This window comes from Hyperoodon ampullatus, assembly GCF_949752795.1.
Source record: "Hyperoodon ampullatus genome assembly, chromosome: 5".
NCBI classification, from domain to species: Eukaryota; Metazoa; Chordata; class Mammalia; order Artiodactyla; family Ziphiidae; genus Hyperoodon; species Hyperoodon ampullatus.
Genome location: NC_136918.1, coordinates 128528511 through 128550424, shown reverse-complemented (window position 1 = coordinate 128550424; position 21914 = coordinate 128528511). Strand labels below are relative to the sequence as shown.

The following is a 21914-nucleotide window of genomic DNA, read 5'->3' as shown; positions in this document are numbered from 1 at the left end:
ATAACTCAGACTCTTACCCTACAGACTTTGCTTTAATATAATTTACCATGAAACTCATTTCCTTAGCATAATTCAAATAAACTCCTTCCTGAGGTTATTTTGTGTGATGGGCACTCAGCAGGACTGCTGTATTTATGACATGATTTAATATCTATTAATATATGTGTATATGTATAGCTGATTCACTTTGTTATAAAGCAGAAACTAGCACACCATTGTAAAGCAATTATACTCCAATAAAGATGTTAAAAAAAAAAAAAGAATAGGTCAGTATTTTATACAGAAGCCCATTTAATTTACACCTTGAGTTTTACTAATGATTTCAAACAGCAAGACACAGTTCTGGAGGCTGCATCTCTTGGAAAAATACTGAATTGGACCTCTGCATTACTCTGTAAATTTTATTCTGACTTCTGTAATACTTTTAAAAAAAATTTAGTCTGTGAATACAAATGCCATTAACAAACTCACGCACTATATAACTGTGTTTGGTCCTTAACTCTGTCGGGATTTTAGGTGGAAAGTGGCTTCCAATAACAGGAGTCAAGAATTAAAGATTCACTAAGAAAGATAGTATTGTAAATAAGATTGCCTAACTTCATTAAGGCCAACAAACCACTCTTCAATCTTTTGCACGTCTACTGATTACAAATCGTTCCAAATGCAAATGCTAATGCTTCCTTGCAGCGAGTCTTTGGGTCCAATGCTTTAAACCCAGACCTTGACTTGTGGTCCTTAATCCATATCAGCCCTGTCCTCTCACTAGGATTTTTCACATCCTATTTTACTAAGGTAGCTTGGTTCAACTTCCTCAGATCTCTTCCTTTACCCTTCCAAATTGCCTTGAATCCTCCTCACTCTTTTCCTATACCTGGACTAGAGAAAGAAGTATCTCCTCTGTCTTTCAAGGGAAAGAATTGCCTTTCTCTGTGGCTTTCTGTAACCCATCGCCCTGACTCCTCCAAGACCTCACCCTTCAACTAACTCTGGTCTGCATTGCTCTAAAAACTCATCATAAATACATTTTGATTAAAAAACAATATGTTATTTTAGGAGTTGTCAATATTTTCTCCAACATTGTTTTATTCTCTGGGGTGCATGGGTTTAAATCTCAGCTGCACTAATCCTGCCCAAGGCTGCTTGTGGGAGAAATCCTTAATCTCTAATCTTTAAACATTTCTGTGGTCAACCCCTGGCAAGACCTTCCTGCACCTCAATAATCTTAGCTGGAAAATTAAGTAAAAATAAAAACATCACGTTCATTAAGAAACAGATGCTTAGGAACAGTCTCTCACTGGAAAAGTCACTCCTAGGCAATCAGTGACATCGTGATAAATGCTGATTAAGCTCTTCACAGCATTTCCTTAAAATGTGTTGTTGTCAGCTGTGACATTACATTTGAAATTTCCTAGATTCCAGATTTTTCTCTGTTAATAAGCTTTGAATATCATAGTTTGTGATCTCTAATGTAAGTGTCCCTTGAAAATAGCATATGCTTTTATATGTATCTTGTCATTTCAGGGTTCAAAGATATTGGCAGATTTCAGACTGACATTAGGTGTCCTAGCTTAATGATTGGGGGAATCACATTTGAAAATGCCATTTCTTTGGCCACTCACAGCCTTTAGTATGCCTGTCACGTCTCTCCAGAAGAGCTTCCAGACATCCCTTACATTGTTCTTCCATTTCAATTCCTCTTCAGCTTCTGAAGGGAAATCACATGGGTCTCTCTTGCTGTGTCTTGGTTCCAGCTCCTGTGGCACTGGCTGCATGTTTCTTTGGGTGCCTAAACATTCTTCACATTGCCCATGACTCTCATTGTCCTTGGGAGAGCATGCCTCTCCCAGCCAGCTGACAAGCTTTCTTCATGGAAAACAGAACATTCATCCTCCCTCCAAGGAGTCTGTCTCTCTCAACTGACCCTCAAGCAGTCCCTTTCTGACTGACTCTTGGAGATCTTAAAAAATTCACATCTCGTTTCAGCTCTTGCTAAAGTGGAACTGAGATGTGTTCATGCCCAGAATGGCAATCTTTTCTGATGGCCATCTAAGCATTTCTTATATGTATCTTCAGCAACAAGTAAATTACATTGATAAATTAGCAATTTAGGGGCCAGAGAGCATGCCAAAAGATTCATTAAAAGAGACCAGAATATCTTAAAATAAATTGCTTTGCTTAGATGATTGATATTTCACTTTATAGGCTTCACCATTCTGTATAAAAGAAAAAATGGAGGTACTCTCCCAGGTCCCTCAAAGCAAATTTGGTGTTTACCACCTGGCTTGTATTTAAATCAGAAATCTAAAATTTAGCCTCCAAATGAAGGGACTCTCTCTTGATGCAGTAATACAAAGGCATATAAAAAGTGCTATTTATTTAGATACATTTGGAGGAAAAGACTATTACTCCATTAAATAAATATAAATATCTTATGAAATCGAGTGCAAAGATCACAGTTTTTAAAGTACAAAACCTGGATTCATATTATAGAGGTTTCCTTAGGCCACTTTCCCTTTCTCTTCTATGCCAGGGGAGAAAAAGACTCAAGTATGAAGCTTCCACACTAATGCCACAGTGTTAGCTGATAAGCATTCTACATTCTCAACAGTGTTTGATGTACTAAGTAACTTCTAGCAGTTTTGAGTAGGACATGAATGAAAGGTTCTATTCTTCTGTGAGTGTGGTGAAAAACTCAACATACCACCCAAAAATTGGACGAGCTGCTTGCAGACTTCTTTTGCATGTTACTTGGAAGATACTTTACAGACTATGATGTGCGTTTATGTTGCTGACCAAATAGAAAGTGAGTGGTGGTGAAAGGGTTTCCCACAGAGAACTGACTAGCCTAGTAAATGCTACTGAAGTAGATAACTGCATAAATAGCATCAAAATGTGGAGCCTTAGAAGGTTACCGAGCCCTGGCCACTTAACTTCAACCACAACATCAACCAGCTGCTCAGTGGACAATTTTGTAATGAGGTGTTAGTGATTTAACAAGTTGGCCAACAGTAGTTGGAATTTGGCATAAAAAATTTCATCTCTGTTGGGTTTTACTGTTGCTCACTGGACTTTTTCTTGGCGGAATGGACAAAGTTCCTGCCATTGGCATTCAGGAACCCAAGGAGAATGCAGTAATCACTTTTCTGTGGTATTTTCCACATTCTTTTTTGGTGGTTTGTGTATGATTCTATAAAGCTTTGCAGAAAACACTACTAGGATGACTTGTCTACCTTTTTAGAGTCTCTCCAAACTGTTGTCCTGGATTTTTTTCAACAATATTTTAAATTTATTGGAGAATGCATTATACCTTTAGACTATGTGAAAATTAATCTTATGTAATCAAAAAAATTTAGTCAGATTATAAGAATGGGGTATGTACTCTGTGAAATAATACCTAGCTTGATAGAATGGGAACAGCAGTGTGGGATTGCACAGAGCGTGTTTGGGAGACGTAAGCACAAACACCACCTGAGTAGCTTTGGACAATCACTTACCTTCTCAGTATTTGTTTTCTCTCCAAGCGCTAACACCCTGTAATGGGCATCTTGGTGCTTTAGACATTTCTTAAGTGTAAGTGGGTATATCTTCAAAATATATCACTTACTTGTGGGACTAGTATACATTCACAACTCACTAAATAACTAAAAGAAATGGAAGTGAAACAAGCTTACATATGCATGGAAACACAAATTTACTTGAAATCTTTTTTTTTTTTTCTCCTCTAGTCATCTCTTTTATGGCTACCTATTTACTTGACCAAGAACATAGAAGTCACTGGCATTCAAATACCATCTATTAAGTGTTTGTAACTTGCAGAACATTGAGTTAAATACAGAATATTTTTCAAAAGTGGATGTCAGGGGTAGGCCGGGAGATGCTCTCTGATCTCCTGTGGCTTATGGTTCGTCAGAGAAGATGGAAAATTAGACAGGCATTCAAAATAATATGTAGTGAGGGCTATGACATAATCCCACAGTTGCCTTGCAATTCTAGATTCTAAATAAGCCCTGTTTCTACATATCCTTGAGCATGTGTGATCCAGATGGATTATAGGAACATCTACCCTAATGTAATTTTTCAGTTTTCCTCTAAATATTCACCAGAAGTGACCATTCTGACTACATGCAGCTTTAATTTACCTGGGGGTCCAGTCTCTGTGTGAAAAGGCAGTTAAAATAAACTCATATATAATTGGGAGGAAAAAAGTCAAGTGCTAGTATAATTGCCACGGAAAAGTAGAAATGCAAAAATAACTCATTATTTGCACTTCATTTGTTCTGTCCCTTAGGACATCTACTTGGCCTCTCCCATGACGATTCCAAATTCTGTGAAGAAAATTTCGGTTCCACAGAAGATAAGCGCTTAATGTCTTCCATCCTAACCAGCATTGATGCATCCAAGCCCTGGTCCAAATGCACCTCAGCCACCATCACAGAATTCCTGGATGATGGCCATGGTATGTATAGTTCCATAGGCTCAGAAACAAAACTTGAAATTATTGCAAGTTGTACTTCATTATATCCTCGTGATGTTCACCTTACCCTCTAAGACAGTGGTTGCTTAGAAAGTGTCAGAAAAAGGAACAAGGGGACTGTCTGTTGGTGTGTAATGCCAACGTCCTTCGGTGGCATTATAGCTATGGTATTTTTGCTTTTGAATTGCAAAGTTCAAAGAGAAGCAATGTGGGAGACCACACAGAATGCCTAGCCAGTGCCCTGAAAGACTGGTTTTTATTCCCTCTTTCACCACTAGCTTACTGTGAGAACACTGGCAGATAATCTTGTTTCCCTGCTATTAATATGACTCTCAGAATTATTTGTTACATTCTTATTATAGGGGTGTGGTTAAAATGTAGGTGACAGTTCTGTCAGATTCTCTTTATGGTGACATAAAACCAAGAATGGAAACTCTTTAGATTTGCATTCACTAAAAATTTGGTTTCATCCTGGCAGCCTGTTTTCCTGAAAGTAGAGTGAAAACTGCAGAACAGGAATAGAAAAATCAATCTGAATGGTGAGAAAACAGTTTAAGAACTTCAAAAGAAAATCCTTGGCTTTATCCCCTAAGTACAGTTCAAGAGCACAGCACATTTTATTAAGTTCTGTAAATCTAGGATTAGTGCTGTAAATTATATAAAAATACTAAGGAAGTCACAGTTTTAGAAATAATAAATTCTGACCCTTAAGTACTCTTTGAAACAAGCTGTTGCTAATTTCCTAGCATTCCTTGTTACCTTAAAATATTAGAAACACAGGAGAAGAGATGAGGTAGAGCTGGAAGAGATCTTCAGAGGCCACAGAGTTCAAGTTTCTCATATTACAGAAGTGGACATCTTCTCATTCCTTTTTTTTTTTTTTTCTCTCTCTTAAAACATGTCTCTTTCTAAAACTGGTGGTTGAAGTGAATGTGACAGAAATTCTTGATCATGATAATTGTTCACAAATTTATCTCATGATGTATGGTTCAAAGTTAGATAAACAGAATCTGTAATAACTGTTTTTCCTTGTTCCACAAAGTTTATGGCTTGAAATTTTTGTAATTTGTTAGTGAGTTGGCCATCTTGAGCTTTGGCTACATAATTAAACAACAATTAATAAATTCAGTTCTTTTCAGACAAAAAGAAATTCCACTACACAGTTCTTTGCTATCTTGTAGCCAAAATGTTCATAACCTCATTTTTGTTATGTTAATGGTGAACTGGTAATGCTTTAGCTACTCTCAGCTACTTACATTTCCTATTCCTGAAAACAATCCACACCCATCTTGCTTTAAAATTTCCCTTAATACAAAATAACTGTTCTTTGTTTGTTGAAAGCATGGCCTAATATCTTGACGATTCAGAAACAATATCAAGAATCAATGTATTAGGTATTTCCTAGACCAATAATAAAGTGGTAATTTTCTGTTTAGTTAGCCCAGTTTAAAATGCTGATTAAATGCTGATAGAGTCCTGGAGTGAATGCTTACCTAATTATCTTCCTACCTACATTGATCAAGTCCATATCTAATAACGTTCCTTTTGGGTGGAATCTTAGTTTCCACTCTTTCCACTCTTAATATTACTTTTACTGTTTTTTTTTTCAAGTTTCCTAAAAATGGAATAACATTAATATTTCATTTCAAAATCACACATTACTCATTCCAAAAGGTTGAGCTAAACTTTGAATCACTAAATGAACAGATTTAGTTGCTAAGGCAGCAAATACTTATGGCTAAAATGGGACCAACTTTTTTTTTCCCTGTGTAAGTATTAGGTCAGCTAATTACAATGCTGTGCAGAATTTTGTTCCTATTGCCATATTTCTGGAATGATTCATTTATTTCATGTTTGTGGAATTCATGATTTTACTTTCCATGCAGTAAAGATGCTCCCAGTATTGTTTTCATTTTTTAAACATTAATTCTGTATTTAAAAGAATCTACACTCAGATTTTTTAAAATTTTACAACAAATTTTAAACATCTTTCTGTGTCTTCTCCAAAGGATCTCATGGTAGATAACAGCCAAAACCATACTTTTGCTAGAAATAGATCTTATTCATTTGCACTGAGGAAATCACATCTGAATTCCCCATTTATATGTTAAATAAATAACTAAATTCAGTTACCAACATTTGTTGGACAGGAACTTGTCATAATATATTCATTCATTCATTCATTTCATCACGCCTATGCTCTCTGACTTTTGAATGTGTTGATTAAGCAGTCTTGTGTTTTAACTGCCCCCATCCCACCAAAAACTTCAATGCTATCAGTAGCCTATAGTGAGTAAAGTAATTTCAGAATGATGAGAATCTAAGAAAGGCACTGTAGCTGTGACACAGTGGCAAAGTTCAATTATATTCATTTCAAAACAGATGCAGAACTGAAGCTACAATACTCTCTGTACAATACTCTATGACTCTCTGTCATTTACACTTGAATTTAAATAATTTAATAACGTTTAGATTGCAACCAAAAACTGACTTAAGTCAGTTAAAGCCAAAGTATGACAATAGGAACTAATCAACAGGATTTTCAGATGGTGGCAGTTCTGACATTTCAACTCCAGAGCTTAGGAGAGAACCAAGGGGACAGTCAAAGCCCAAGACGATGGAAAAACAAACAAAAAAGCAAACAAACATACATCTTTGTTAGAAGACTAAGCTGATATCATATCATCAAACCTTTTCAATTTACTCATAGGAAGCTACTCACATTTGCAAGCAGAGCCCATTCATTCATATGTAGTAGAAATAGTTCTACTATATTTCTGTTCTAATTTTCTAGGCCAATAACTATTTAGAGCAAAAAAAATAAAATAGTCATTTGGGTGCATAGGGCATGCAAGACAGGTAAGCTGAGAGAAAGAAGTAAAATCATTTGACAATAAGAGAGAAACCAGAAGAGCTGTAAAATGTAGCCCTGAAACAGTAAAAGCCCAGTGGTCTGGCACCATGTTCCAGAAGGTCAGAAACCCTCTTACCCCATTATTGTATCCTGCTGAAATCCCTCAAGATTTCATTAGGATACAATAATTGATACTCAGAAAAGAAGTGATTTTCTGTTATTTAGGAAGGTTAAATTAGGACACTCATATAAAAGGCAGCAAAGCTATTGGTGTTTTTAGGTAGATAGTCTCACAAAATTGATACAATTTTTAGGTGGTGTCTAAAGACTACTTTACCTAGAGAACCCATTTATGTAATAGCTTATCTGTCTTGTTCCCACCTCCAGCAATGCTGGAGAAATGATGTCTTAGAGTACAATTAAATTTGAATCATTTCATTTGTTTTTAAAATTATTAGCCATAAGTAGCCAGACGTGTAGCACTCTACCACTGCCAAATTCAAATTTCCTAATATTGAGTGTTTCCCAATTTAGTTCCAAAAAGAAATATGCAGCAATTAGGTTATGGTTGAAAAGTCAGTGTGCATACTCTAAAATAACTGGGCCTGCAGATTTGTGATTCAGAAAGGAAGAAGCCATGTCTTATGGAGACTACCTCCTCCAACCCAGCCTGGCCAAGATACTTGTAGACTTCCTGCAGTGTTTATACAAGTTAGCTCTAGGCAAGCTGGCTAGGAATATGATCCTCAAAAATAAAGGTAAGCACTGGCAGAGAAACTGTTCAGCAAAAACAGGTTATTAAATTTCTTTTCTCAAATGCTTAATAACCATGAAGCCAAAAACAATAGCCCTGTCTGCTGGATCCCTCAGTTCACAGTGCCAGGTGATAAGAAGGACCAATGCCTAAGCAGACACAGCTCAAGAACATCCAAGACACAGGTTGCTAAGGAAAATCTATAGACAGCTTTGAAAAATTCATATTTAAAGAGCTAAGTTTACAGCCACTTACTGAACACAGAACTTTGGAGAGACAATGGTATTAGAAAACCAATTCTCTGAATCCTTTGTTAAGTGTAGACAGTGAAGCTAGTAATAAGATCTTAACATTCAGTTTTTAAGGCCCTACTCATAAAATTCGAGGCCCATGATGGTAGTCTCTTTATTTTCACAATAAATATGTTCTTTAACATGGTCTGTGAGTAAAACATGTACTTTAAGTCCACAGTGACCCATATGTTTAAAAAGCTATGCTTCAACACAGAGAATTTTTAATCGAATTTCCTTGGCATGATATCTGCTAAACAGTGTACCACAAACAGATCCCTTGAATTACTTTGGTCAGCAACCACTGTCTGTGCCTTTGTCATTGCCCAAGTTAGTTTATTCGTTACTGAACCCATAATGCATCAGTGACTCTTTTAAACATGCAAATAAAGACCTCAGAAGAGAGTTGCAAGACCAGGGAGATAATGATAAAAGTAGAAACTTTGCAATGTTGTGAGCTTTCTTTGAATGAGTTTCATTAAGAATATTAAGATTTTTCCTAGGCCAAGGATATTTGGACCAGTTCTTTTTCTTTTTCTTTTTTTTCTTTTTTTTTGCCATGCCATGCAGCTTGCGGGATCTTAGTTCCCTGACCAGGGATCGAACCCGGCCCCCGGCAGTGGAATTGCAGAATCCTAACCACTGGACCACCAGGGGATTCCCTGTTTGGGCCAGTTCTTATTTTCAATGTGTGTGTATTAAAAAGGAAGAGAAGACAGAAATAACTACAGTGCTAGAAATGGGGCGGGGAGGGGAAATGAGAAGAATAAAGAACAACCAACCTTCATCTGATAAGTTTCATTAATCATTAATATGAAAGACAAACAGTGCTAGAAGTCAGATATAAAAAACCAAAGATTTTTCTGCTCCATTTCCTGGAGGCATGGCATACCTTCCATCACCCCAAGTGTACTTTGTGGCCATGGAGAGACTACCACTTTCTTTCCTTTACTTGTCTATCTCACATCACTGGCTCTTACTTTTAAAATTTGCTACTTTACTTATAACCTAACAGTTAACTTAGCATTTAACTTAACATGGATGGTGAAACCAAACGTGTGATGTGCACACATTTCCATTGTCTTTCTTCATCTATATATGCAGAATGTTAAAACAAAAGGAAGGAAGGAAGGAAAGGAGGGAGGGAGAGAAAAAGGAGAGAAAAGGAAAAAGAACTTGGCAATTTTGTGGAACAGAATAAACAGACAAAATGTCAGCAGCAAAGCCCAGCTAGGATTTCAGGCTAAGATAAATTTTAAAATATGTGAAGATATGGTTGAGAATAAAAGTAAAACAGATTAGGAAAAGTCAACAATAGATTGGACACTTTTAGAGGTCAGTATAAAAGATACTAAAAGACTGATCAATTTCCTCTCTCACCCCTCCCCCAAATTGTACATATTTTTAGATGAAAAGTGTATATCTGATCCGCTATTACTCAAATCTTAAATATTTCATATCGTGAGATTCGAAATCAGGCTTTATATTGATTTTTTTATGGTTGTCCCTTGGCACAAGTCTGCCCTTTGGTAGCACTGTCTGTACCTATTTTATTGCCAAAGGACATAATTCAACATATAGATGAAATGGATAGACTGTAGATTTCACTGTTAGCAGAAACTAATGCAGCAACAAATCCTAATGTTGAGAGCATTAAAGTAATAAATGAATAGCAAAGCTGAATAAATCATTTTATTTTAAGCAAGAAAAGTTCATCTCCAAATGACCTCTAAGGGAAAACCATAGAGCTAAGATATCTCTTTTTTTTTAATAGCCAAGTAAATATGTTATACATTTTTAAAACTTATACTTTGGTATTGAGCTTCATAAAAAGAGGCCACATCTTGGAGCCTCCTTTGTCATAAGCTGATTCCAAATTGCATTGTACGTTTCTTTTCACACATCATACATCATCAGGGAGGTAGAAAAGATATCAGTGACCGCATATCCATGGAGAGGTGCTGAGTTATTTCAGCTTGGGAGAAACGAGGTCGACCCATGCCACATGCACCCACACATGTTAAAGACTTCCCAGCTAATATTTAGTTACCCAGTCTTACAGTCTGTGCTTTTCAGTAAAAAAAAAAAAAGTTTCTTCAAACAGCACTTTTGGAGAACTGGAAAGCATTCTTGCTTCAGAGATCTGTTAACAGTCTTCTACCATCAGCAATCTGCTAAGCATTCCCTGGTTTACACAGGCTCTTTTTTATGTAGCAAGGAAGATAATGCTTTTCCCGGAGTTCCAAAGGGCCTCATCTCACTTTATCTTCTAAACAAAGCTTAGTGAGGTTTTACTATCATTCCTTCCTATTGACTTGCTGTTGATGTTTTTCTTTTAACTTAATGTTTTTCTCCCCAAGTTCTCTTTGGCTGGATACTGATTTTTAATGCTTTTTCTGGCTTGCCTTAAGAAGCTTTACCTCTTCAAACGTTCTGGCTCAGAAGTTAAGTAGGAACTTTGCTCTTTATTCATTTTCATATAATGCCTCCAACACAGATTGACAAATTTCAAGGTATTCGCTTTGAAGAAACTTGAGTGTAGTTGTAAAAACATTTGCAGTATACTTAAAATGTGCTGGATATTCCATTTCTCAGTGGAAAGTAGGATTTAAACATGGTTTTCTTTTGTTGAATAAAAAGAATGACTTGAATACATCTGAAATGTTGTTAAATATGTTGGGGATAGTACCAATATGATTGTTTTATATTTTTCTGGTCCCCCCTTATAGCTCTGTGAGCTAATTTTACCCTTCCAGTGTCACAGGGAGGAGAGAAACATTTCACAGATCTTAAAAATAAATTAGGGAGCGGTTAACTAATTTGGCCAAGAACACTCAGCCATTTAGTGTTTTGCCAGAATTAAACTTTAGACCAACTGTTTCTACCATTAGCTACCATTTAAAGGATCCCTACACATGCCTGCCCTTTAGCAATAAAATAAGCAATCTATCCACATGCTCAGCAGAGGCAGGATGGACCTCTGAGCATAAAACCCTAACAGCTATGGGACCTTGGGTAACTGATCCATCTTTATATTCCTCAGTTTCCTTATCTGCAAAATAAAACAATGAAAGAATCTGCTTCACAGAGTTCTCGTAAAGATTGAATAAGCTAATACATTAAAAGAACTGATAAGTGTTAAGTGTGTAACAAATATTAATTATTTTTAGTATTGTTAATAATCAGTGTGTAAATCTTAAAATCAAGTAAACAGAAAAATACCAGAACTGATGGGCAATATGTAAGCTCCTGTATGAAGAGAGGAATTGAAGGAGTTAACTCACTGGGAAGGGATTTCTTAGGGAAAATTTTTGGGGAAGGTGAGGCACAGTTCATCTTCTGAATTTGCACTGTCTATGTCAGCTTCTACTGATGAAGCCCCCCCCCCAATCCCTTTATAATCCCCACATCACTATGTACAGAGAGCACCAACTGGTTTGTGACAAACACACTCCAAAGACCCAACAAATACCAACTGCGTTCAATAACTGATACAAAGGGGAGAAAAAGGATGCAAAGAGTAAAAACATGGGCCTAGTCCCAAGTTATCAAAGATGTTTTCTTTTCTTCTCCCACTGCTCCAGATATGTGATGCTTGAAAACTCTTTTTTTAAATTCTTTCAGTCTAAGAGAAAGACTTTATTTCCTTCAGTTTATTGGGAGACATTTAGGGGCAGATCTGGGTCATTTTTCTGTATTCCTAGTATCTAGTATGTTTGCTAGAACATTGTAGGTGCTAAGCAGATGCTGGTTGAGTGAGTGCAGGAATGAATGAGGCATCCACTTGTTTATTACTTATGGAATTAATGGAAAGGTGACATGGTTGGGGGATGGGTGCATGAAGAAGAAGCAAGAATGGGCTAGTTGGAAGTGGAGAAAGGGATATAGAAAGGGTGCAAGGACAAACTCTGTTTCTCAAAGTTGTAAACACCTATTTATTATTGTTGTTGTTGTTGTTTGCGGTACACGGGCCTCTCACTGTTGTGGCTTCTCCCGTTGCGGAGCACAGGCTCCGGACACGCAGGCTCAGCAGCCATGGCTCACGGGCCCAGCCACTCCGCGGCATGTGGGATCTTCCCGGACCGGGACACGAACCCGTGTCCCCTGCGTTAGCAGGCGGACTCTCAACCACTGCACCACCAGGGAAGCCCTGTTGTTGTCATTGTTATTATACCCACTATCTTATTTCCTCTGGGTCCATCCCAGTTTCTGTTAGTCCCTCAGCACAATGACTATTTTCACAGCTAATTATTATGAAATAATTTTATTTAATCAAACCACTGCACATCATTATGTATACCCCAGAGCACATCATCCATGGGAAATCCTAGTGGGTGCTGGTGAGCTCACAGAGGCACGCAGCCTTGTCCACAGGGAGTCCCCTCCCCAGGGCATCGCACTACAGATCTGTAGACGCATCGTGTTTCAGCACCAGCTGGAGTCTTGCATTTTCAGATCCATAATTTTCAAGGTTTGAAACAGAAACATAGAACAGTGGTCAATCTTGGTTATTCTTTTAGGTAACTGTTTGCTAGACCTGCCACGCAAGCAGATCCTGGGCCCCGAGGAACTCCCGGGACAGACCTACGATGCCAGCCAGCAGTGCAACCTGACCTTCGGGCCCGAGTACTCGGTGTGTCCCGGGATGGATGTGTGTGCCCGCCTCTGGTGCGCCGTGGTGCGCCAGGGCCAGATGGTGTGTCTGACCAAGAAGCTGCCAGCCGTGGAAGGGACACCATGTGGAAAAGGGAGGATCTGCCTGCAGGGCAAGTGTGTGGACAAGACCAAGAAAAAATATTATTCAGTAAGTGATTTTCTTGTCATGCAGGACCTGGAGACCCAAGGTCTGATGTACCTTCCTGTGACACCTGCGGAGACTGGCCACAGAAGGCTCTATTTCCTAGTTAAAATATTTTTCCTTGAGGCATCTATTTACAGCTCCCTCCTTTACCTGCAAGAGCCATCCCCAGCTGTCAATTACTGGAGAAAATGCAGATCTCAGGTTATATCCTGTAGGAAATAAGTAGAGAGCCCAGATTCTGTCTAATTGAGACCCCGCATAGGGCCCCAAATTACCTCTTGGGAGTTTACTTTCAAACTGCTCATAAAGTTATTGGAATACATTTATTTAAATTCGGTAAGGAAATAGCAGCAAAGCTGACACCTTGTCCTCATGCATACTTGGTGAACTCCAAAATGGTCATGCTTTCCCCCTCGTGGCAAGTTAATCTAACTTCAAGAACTAAAGTAGCCACATCTGCTCCAGGGAGACACCTCCTGCCTCCCTATGCACCTAATCCAGCTTCAGGTCAGCAACCGCCACCTTCACTGTCAAAGTCTCTAGAAGAGTGTTGCCATAGGCATGTTGCCTGTGCCTTTCAAGACTAACACACAAGCAAGCATCCTCAGATACCTTGACACAGATACCTTGACACAAAACCAGAGGAAACTCTTCAGGAATTCCCTCAGCAAAAGCATTTCTAGTATCTTCCTTTTGGAGTCTCTCAGCTTCCTGCTGCCTGCCGTGTTTCCATAGCAATAAACCGGGGATGTCATAACAGGACTCTTCATTCCCTGTGATGTGGGTGCATGTGATTGAGCGCTCTTCAGTATCTGTCCCATTTCCTTTCTACGGGTGTAATGAAGCCAAGCCCAGGTCAGATACATTTATGCATGTGGCAGAGGGTCTGTCACAGGTGGGATGTGTGATGTCAACAAAGGGACTGCAGAACTTCAGTGCTAAAGAGTGAGAAAAGATGTAAGCATAATCAACCTGGAATCATACAAAGTCTTTAGCATCACACAGTTCTTTAAAGATGCAAGATCAGGGTGGACACAAAGTGAACCGTGGTTCGGTGGTTATTAACAGAAATGCACAGTAGTATCAGAAGATATAAAGAAGCCACGAGCAACCCTTGCAGTGTGCTCAGTACTTAGGGTGAAGTGTTCAGACCCTCTAGTGTTGGGGGGTGGGGGACAGAAAAGGTGGATTGCCAAGATTTGGAATCACATTGTAATTCCAGAGTGTTTAATACCTGTGACCATGTTAAATTCAGTGAAAATGTACCTGTGATGAAGTTTCCACCGAGTGACAATGCAAGTGATTTCCAAATGTACATTTTGAATGTTTTCCTCCCTTTTCAGTTAAAATATCTTCTCTTTTCTGTTTTAGACATCGAGCCATGGCAGCTGGGGATCCTGGGGGTCCTGGGGCCAGTGTTCTCGCTCATGTGGAGGAGGAGTCCAGTTTGCCTATCGCCACTGCAATAACCCCGCACCCAGAAACAATGGCCGTTACTGCACAGGGAAGAGGGCCATCTACCGCTCCTGCAGTGTCCTACCCTGCCCGGCCAATGGTACGCTGCTCCCAAGTGTCAGCAACCATCATATGTCGGGTGTCATTTGTATTCTAGCAGTAATAAATAGTGGAGGCTGGAGAAATAGCCTATCAATGTTGTACTGCACAGTTCCACCAGTATGCAAATCAATAACAAATATATGAGTGATTTTTAAATTATTATTATAAACAACCGAGTGTTCAGGGAGTAGGAATAAAATAATTGTTGTTTTCAACTCTGTGTTGAAGATAAAAATCCTTCAACACTGGTGTGGAGAGACTCTGGAAAAAAAAGTTAACATCTATCATCTCCTTAAATGTACTTAAATGAACGAGAATATATCTAAGTTTCAGAACAGAGAGAGTAATAATGTGACATGTTTGATTTTTAGGTAAATCTTTTCGTCATGAGCAGTGTGAGGTCAAAAATGGATATCAGTCTGATGCAAAAGGAGTCAAAACATTTGTGGAATGGGTTCCCAAATATGCAGGCGTCCTGCCAGGAGATGTGTGCAAACTGACCTGCAGAGCTAAGGGCACCGGCTACTATGTAGTGTTTTCTCCAAAGGTAACTGCATGCAGACGGTCCAGAAACAGTAGGCATCCTTGGTGGAAATTATTTGGTAGAATGGAGCCTGCACATACCAAATGTAAACAGTCATTATTTGGGGGCGGGGGGGTGGCTAGGTTTTGGAAGGTTTCATTTTCACCTCTGTAATTTCTATATTTTCAAACTTGCTACAATGAATCAAAAGGATTTTGTAAACAGAACAAGTAAATGTTTTAAAAGCTATTTTTGAAAAAGTGTAACTCTCTGTCAAGAAGGTGAATTGCAAACTTAACTTCAAAATAGTATTCCCTAGGTACATTTGTAAAGGGGACTATAAAACAAGAAAATTTTCTATTTTTCTGTCATCTTTTACTGAAGAATTCCTTTGGCGATTCATGAAGATAGATTCAAGATCATCATCCCTGACCTAGACTTTAAAATGTCTTGTACCTTTAAAATGTATCAATGTCCTTCTAGTTATACACATTTATAATATATGCATGTGAAATTATCCCTTGTTTTCCACAGAAGAGCATTTTCTAACTTACTGAAGTTTCATTTCTCACAAGCAACATTATGTGGCAGTTTAAAACCATTTATCTAATTTGCAAATAGGTGCTATATTTAAAACCATCTCTGTAACTGGTCTTCAGATATTTATGACATATTATTGAAAAATAAGTTAATGTCCAATTTATGTAACATTTAAAATGTTTTATCTTTTTATTGAAAAATAATACATTTTCATTTAAAAATATTATAGAGAAATAAAAGCAAAAATATTACCTGGAAATATAATCATTTAGAGAACTGTTAACCTGTTGAAGAATACCCTACCTCACTTTATACACATATACACCCTCATATACTCACACACTTATATGAAAGAGTTTTGTATATACACAAATACAAAATATGTATGTTTACACGTATGACTATATGTGTTACTTATACATACTTATATGCACAAACCACTGAGTCCATATACATAGTATTTTGTAACTAGCTTATTAAATATATGCCAATTATTTTCTTTAAAAATATTCAGTCTCTTCCAGTAAGTACTTTTCTCTGACCTTCCCAGACTTCTTTTTTACACAAATTTGTCTCTACTTCAGTGTCTCAACACAATAGAGAATGCTTTCCAACTGTTACAAGGTTGTGACTGTCCAGTGTAGATTTTCAATTTTGTTACGGTAATAACAATTATGCACAAGACAGAAATAGAGTCACAGATATAGAAACCAAACTTATGGTTATAGAAAACAAACTACCAAGCGGGGAGGAAGGAAGGGATAAATTGGGATTGGGATTGACACATACACACTACTATGTATAAAACAGGTAATTAACAAGAACTTGTAGTAGAGCACAGGGAACTGTACTTAATATTCTGTAATGACATATATAGGAAAATAATCTAAAAAAGAGTGGATATAATGCTTATGTATAACTGATTCACTTAAGTGCACAGCAGAAACTAGCACAACATTGTAAATCAACTATAAAAATTAATTAACAAAAAACAATTGTGCAAACAAAAAGGTTGTCTGCATTCGTGAGCCTGCTCGTATTCTGCTCTCCACACAAGTGACAGACAGTCTCACACACTAAGTGAAAGATTGTTTCTAGCAATAAAAAGGCAAGACTATACCATGGGAACGTATTACGCACACAGAAATAGAGACTAGGACCTCGGGTCTCCTAACACATTCGGAATTAAGCTCAAGAGATAAAGAAGAGTGAAAGGGCATAACCCTAATCTATCCCAGTTCTTCTTCTTTCTGCCAATATGTCAAGAATTTTTCAGTTGGATACTCCTGGAGACTATGGGTTTTGGTTTTTGGTTTTTTTGTTTGTTTGTTTTGATTGGTTGTTTAGTTTCCAAAGTACTATCTATTCCAATCAACTTAAAACTCCCAAATTAGAACTTGCAATTTTATCAAAGAACCCACCTACACAGGTCCAAGTATTTCCCACTGCTAACGAGTTTCTCATTCTTCAGGTGACCGATGGAACGGAATGCAGGCCATACAGCAATTCCGTCTGTGTCCGGGGAAAGTGTGTGAGGACGGGCTGTGACGGCATCATTGGCTCGAAGCTGCAGTATGACAAGTGTGGAGTGTGTGGAGGAGACAACTCCAGCTGCACAAAGGTGATTGGAACCTTCAATAAAAAAAGGTAACCTGAGAGAACGATTGCCCTTATCTGATCTGAACGAAGCTTTAGACTCTTGCAAAATTGATAAAAGAGGTCTCGTGTTACATCATAAGCTATCTGTGGGAGGACATCTAACCAGGACCTAATTACACATTATGAATATGAGAAGTGAAGGGAAGGAGAGGACATGAAATGAGCTCTGCATGCCGACTGGAAACCCATGTCACCTCTGCAAGCAGATTAACTGCAATAGCCGTTGGTTCAGGTTTTGCAGAGTGTGAAAAGGGCAAAGAAAAGGTCTGTGACATTCCACTTTAGCCATATCTTGCAGATCTGTTATTTCTGAAACACCATTTAGGAAGGGATGGCTGGTTTCCAACTTAACTACTGTTCGTTTTTGTTTTTGTTTTTGTTTTTGTTTTTTTTTTTACAAATACATTCTAATTAGGCTGTAGTTTTCTTGAGAAAACATTTCTCAATGCAAAATGTAAGTTATCTGCAGTAGTGTAGATGGCAAGCCTGTTTTTGAGACAATTATCCTGGTTTATATCTACTCTGTAATGAATAATGTCAATTTCCTGCTTCCTCTTATGGTCCTTGATTACACTCTTGCTTTATATATGTAAGTTTAGAAAGTACCACTTTCTGGCATGAAATATTATACTATCAGCTAGGATAGCTGAGTCAGCTAAAGAGTCTGCTGGAATGCAGGATTGTTTTTCCTCTTCACCAGACCACTCTTATGCCGAGTGGTATTAGTCAGGTTCACCTGTATTCCTGATATATGTGCTCTGTTGTCTTTAACTGGAGAGGAATATACAAACCAAGTCAACAATAAGAATTTCTTAAAACAATCATATGCCATGGTAATGTAAAAAACTAGAAATGTCCTTTGATATGATGAAAAAAAATGTATGGCTGGAGAATTTATTCTGTATTAAAATATGCATTACTAATCCTATTTGTTAGTGATATAATAATTATTCATCTAATTGTGTTGGGCCATCTAAGTCAAAAACCCTGCAAGTCTAATTATATCTTGTGTTTTAATATATTTCAAAGGTGCAAGGCTCCTTAGAAATGATCCAGTCTAACGTTTTGCTTTACAAATGAAGGAATTGGGACTCTGAAAGTTTAAGACTTACCCAGTTTTACTTGGCTGATAAACGCCAAAGTAGAGGCTATAGCTTAGGTCATAAAAATAGGATGCACAGGCCATTTGTAAGAAAGAAAAAAAGAAACAAAAAAAAAGGAAGGGAAACAATTCAGGAACCAAATGAGAAATAAAATTATTTTTAAAAAGTAATGCCTTACCTTATGTACTGTATGCTGTGTATCCTTCCTACATCAACTTATAAACCTCTTTTTATAATGCTAAATTTAGCATTAAGCTTTTATATTTACAACAAATATCCGCATATTTGATGTCACCTGAAAAGGTGAAGGAAGACATTCATGATAGCAACAAGCAGGTTGCAACATAACTGCTTGCAAATTGTTTTGACCAAGATTATAGTATGTGGTACAAATGACCTGTTTGAGTATCCTATATAAATTATCTTGGCCTAGTGTGATCGATAAAAGAGAACATTGATCTTGTAGCTGGAATATTTGCAATCATGCTCTGGCTCAGTAATTCACTAGCCATGTGATCTTTGAAGAGTCACTCAACTTCTTTACAATTAGCATCCTTGAGAGTAGAATGGAAATAATAGTAATTACCTTGCAAATGAATGTCGCTGTGAGGACCAAATGAGATAATGCATATTAAAACACTGCACTAAGTTCAAACTCTTCACAAATATGATCCTAATTTTAATTCACTCCTCCCTCAATTTTCTTAGCGTCAGTAAAGGGCAACTCAATCCTTCTCCTGCCTAGTACCCAAACTTTGGCATCATCTTTCACACCTCATTTTCTCTCACACCCCACAATCCATCCATCTGCACATCCTCTCAGTCCTACTTCCAACATATGTCCAGAATCTGGTTACCCCTTACCGCACGAGCAGAAGCACTGCCATCTGGTAGTCATTGTCTCTTGCCTGGACCAATCCAATGGTCTTCCCATGGGTCTTCTGGCCCCTGGCCCCTCACAGACTCTTTTTCACAAAGCAGAGAGAGCCATCACTTTATCACCTAAGTCAGATGGTGGCATTCGTGGGCTCAACCTTCCCATGGCTACCTTCTCACTTAGAGTCACTGTCCGAGATCTCTTCATAATCTGTGAGATGCTAAAACATTTGGTCCCTGCCCTGCTCTGAGTCCCTTCTACACTGGCCACTTCCCTTGCTCTGCGCTAACATACTGGACTTCCCAACACTCCTCAAACATGGCAAGTGGCAGCATGTGCACTATTTCCTCTGCCTGGAACAATTTTTAACAATTAATAAGCAGTGCTTCCTCTAGAATTCCCTTAGATGTCTGTTAAATGTCACCACTACCCACTCCCCAACAAGGTGGTGGCTTCCATAAGTGAATAGGAGGTTCTCTCCCCCATCCTCATCATTCCTCTATCTTCTTACTATGTTTCTTCACAGCTCTTAATCAACAGATATCGTCACATATTTTGTTTGGGGGTCTAAGCCCCACCCCACTAGAATGTCCCTTCCATGGCAGCATGCTTAGTATGTAAGAATGCATGTATTCCTTCATGGCAGGTACTGTTCTTGTACTAGGGAGATAGCCCTGAAGAAAAGAAGATTTCCCTGCCTTGCCAGCCACACTTCATACTTCATAGTTATATGAAAACACCTGCATTCATTCATGGTAGCCAAGGAAGCTGGTTAATGTCCAAAGTGTAAATGATACCAAGAAGGGTGCAAAGAAAATGAATAAGGAGTACAAAGGGAAACCTATTTTACTAAAACATCAAGAAATCAGGGCATGACTATTTACAATAGCCAGGACATGGAAGCAACCTAAGTGTCCATCGACACATGAATGGATAAAGAAGATGTGGCACTAAAGAAGATGTGGCACGTATGTACAACAGAATATTACTCAGCCATAAAAAGAAACAATAACTTGAGATATTTGTAGTGAAGTGGATGGACCTAGAGTCTGTCATACAGAGTGAAGTAAGTCAGAAAGAGAAAAACAAATACCGTATGCTAACACATATATATGGACTCTAAAAAAAAAAACAAAGAAAAAACAACAAAAAAAGTGGTTCTGATGAATCTATGGGCAGGACAGGAATGAAGACGCAGATGCAGACGTAAAGAATGGACTTGAGGACACAGGGAGGGGGAAGGGTAAGCTGGGACGAAGTTGAGAGAGTGGACATATATACACTATCAAATGTAAAATACATAGCTAGTGGGAAGCAGCCACATAGCACAGGGAGATGAGCTCGGTGCTTTGTGACCACCTAGAGGAGTGGTATAGGGAGGGTGGGAGGGAGGGAGACACAAGAGGGAAGAGATATGGGGATATATGTATATGTATAGCTGATTCACTTTGTTATACAGCAGAAAATAACAGTACATTGTAAAGCAATTATACTCCAATAAAGATGTTTAAAAAAAAGAAAAGAAAAGAAATCAGGGCATGAATCCTCATACTTCCCAGTGGCAAGGGAAGCTCAGTTTGAGACCTGCGCAGTGCTGAGAGTTCCCAGTGATGCTCGTGAATATGAGTCAGACTCTAAGAACAGGATTTAAAAAAAGGCTCTCCTGTCAAATTCCCTTACCCTATATTCTTCGCTTTCTTGACACTCTGTTTGGTATCATTTAAACTCTGAACATCACCAGAACTTATTTTAACTGTTATGAAGTACAGTTGGTGGAGGAAAGGGATTCATGCAATGGGGACGTGGTAAAAGGAGCATAAACTGTGAGTCGAGAGGCCTAGAACTGCCACTCATTAGCTCTGGAGTGAACTTGTGCAAATACTTTAATACATCTCCACGTTATAGACTTTTTAGGTAAGATGGAATGTTTTCTCCTGGCTTTGTTTGAAGCCATTGTAGAAACATCTCATCTCTTAATATTAGATACTTCAAAAAAAAAATCCTGTGACAGAATCTAGTCCAAATGTATTACAAAAATTAAGATAATGAATCAAATGAGGGAATTCCCTGGAAGTCCAGTGGTTAGGACTCCGGGCTTTCACTGCTGAGGGCCCATGTTCAATCCCTGGTCGGCAAACTAAGATCCTGCAAGCTAAGTGGTGCAACCAAAAAAAAAAAAAAAAAAAAGCTAATGAATCGAATTGAATAGATAAGCAACATCATCAGCATTGCATCTTCTCTCTTCAACACAGTAGGAAGCTCTGACACCTGTCTGGCCGTCATGGTAGGTCAGATGCCCAATAGAAAGGGGCCTTCCCTGGGGATAAGCCTCCTCTCCAATTCAGAGGAAATGTTTGAGTGGGAAACACATTTGGATTTTACATATATGAATCCGTTATCCCGTATCCTCTAAACTTGAGTAAGAATTCAGAAGTAAATAATTAAATTTCACAAACATCCATCAAACTGCACAAGTAAAGTA

The 21914-nt window shown here is 38.2% G+C and overlaps 1 protein-coding gene across 1 annotated transcript in view; it reads left to right on the top strand.

The window, feature by feature from the left end:
• The window catches only part of ADAMTS5 (ADAM metallopeptidase with thrombospondin type 1 motif 5), a gene marked incomplete at its 3' end in the record, with an annotated part of 43834 nt that overhangs the window by 20256 nt on the left and 1664 nt on the right, over nt 1-21914 (top strand). Inside the window, exons 3-7 of the mRNA XM_079705588.1 lie at nt 4289-4456; nt 12893-13176; nt 14545-14728; nt 15102-15277; nt 17265-17440. Coding sequence (XP_079561714.1) covers nt 4289-4456; nt 12893-13176; nt 14545-14728; nt 15102-15277; nt 17265-17440 — 988 coding nt within the window. The remainder of the gene's footprint in view (nt 1-4288; nt 4457-12892; nt 13177-14544; nt 14729-15101; nt 15278-17264; nt 17441-21914) is intronic.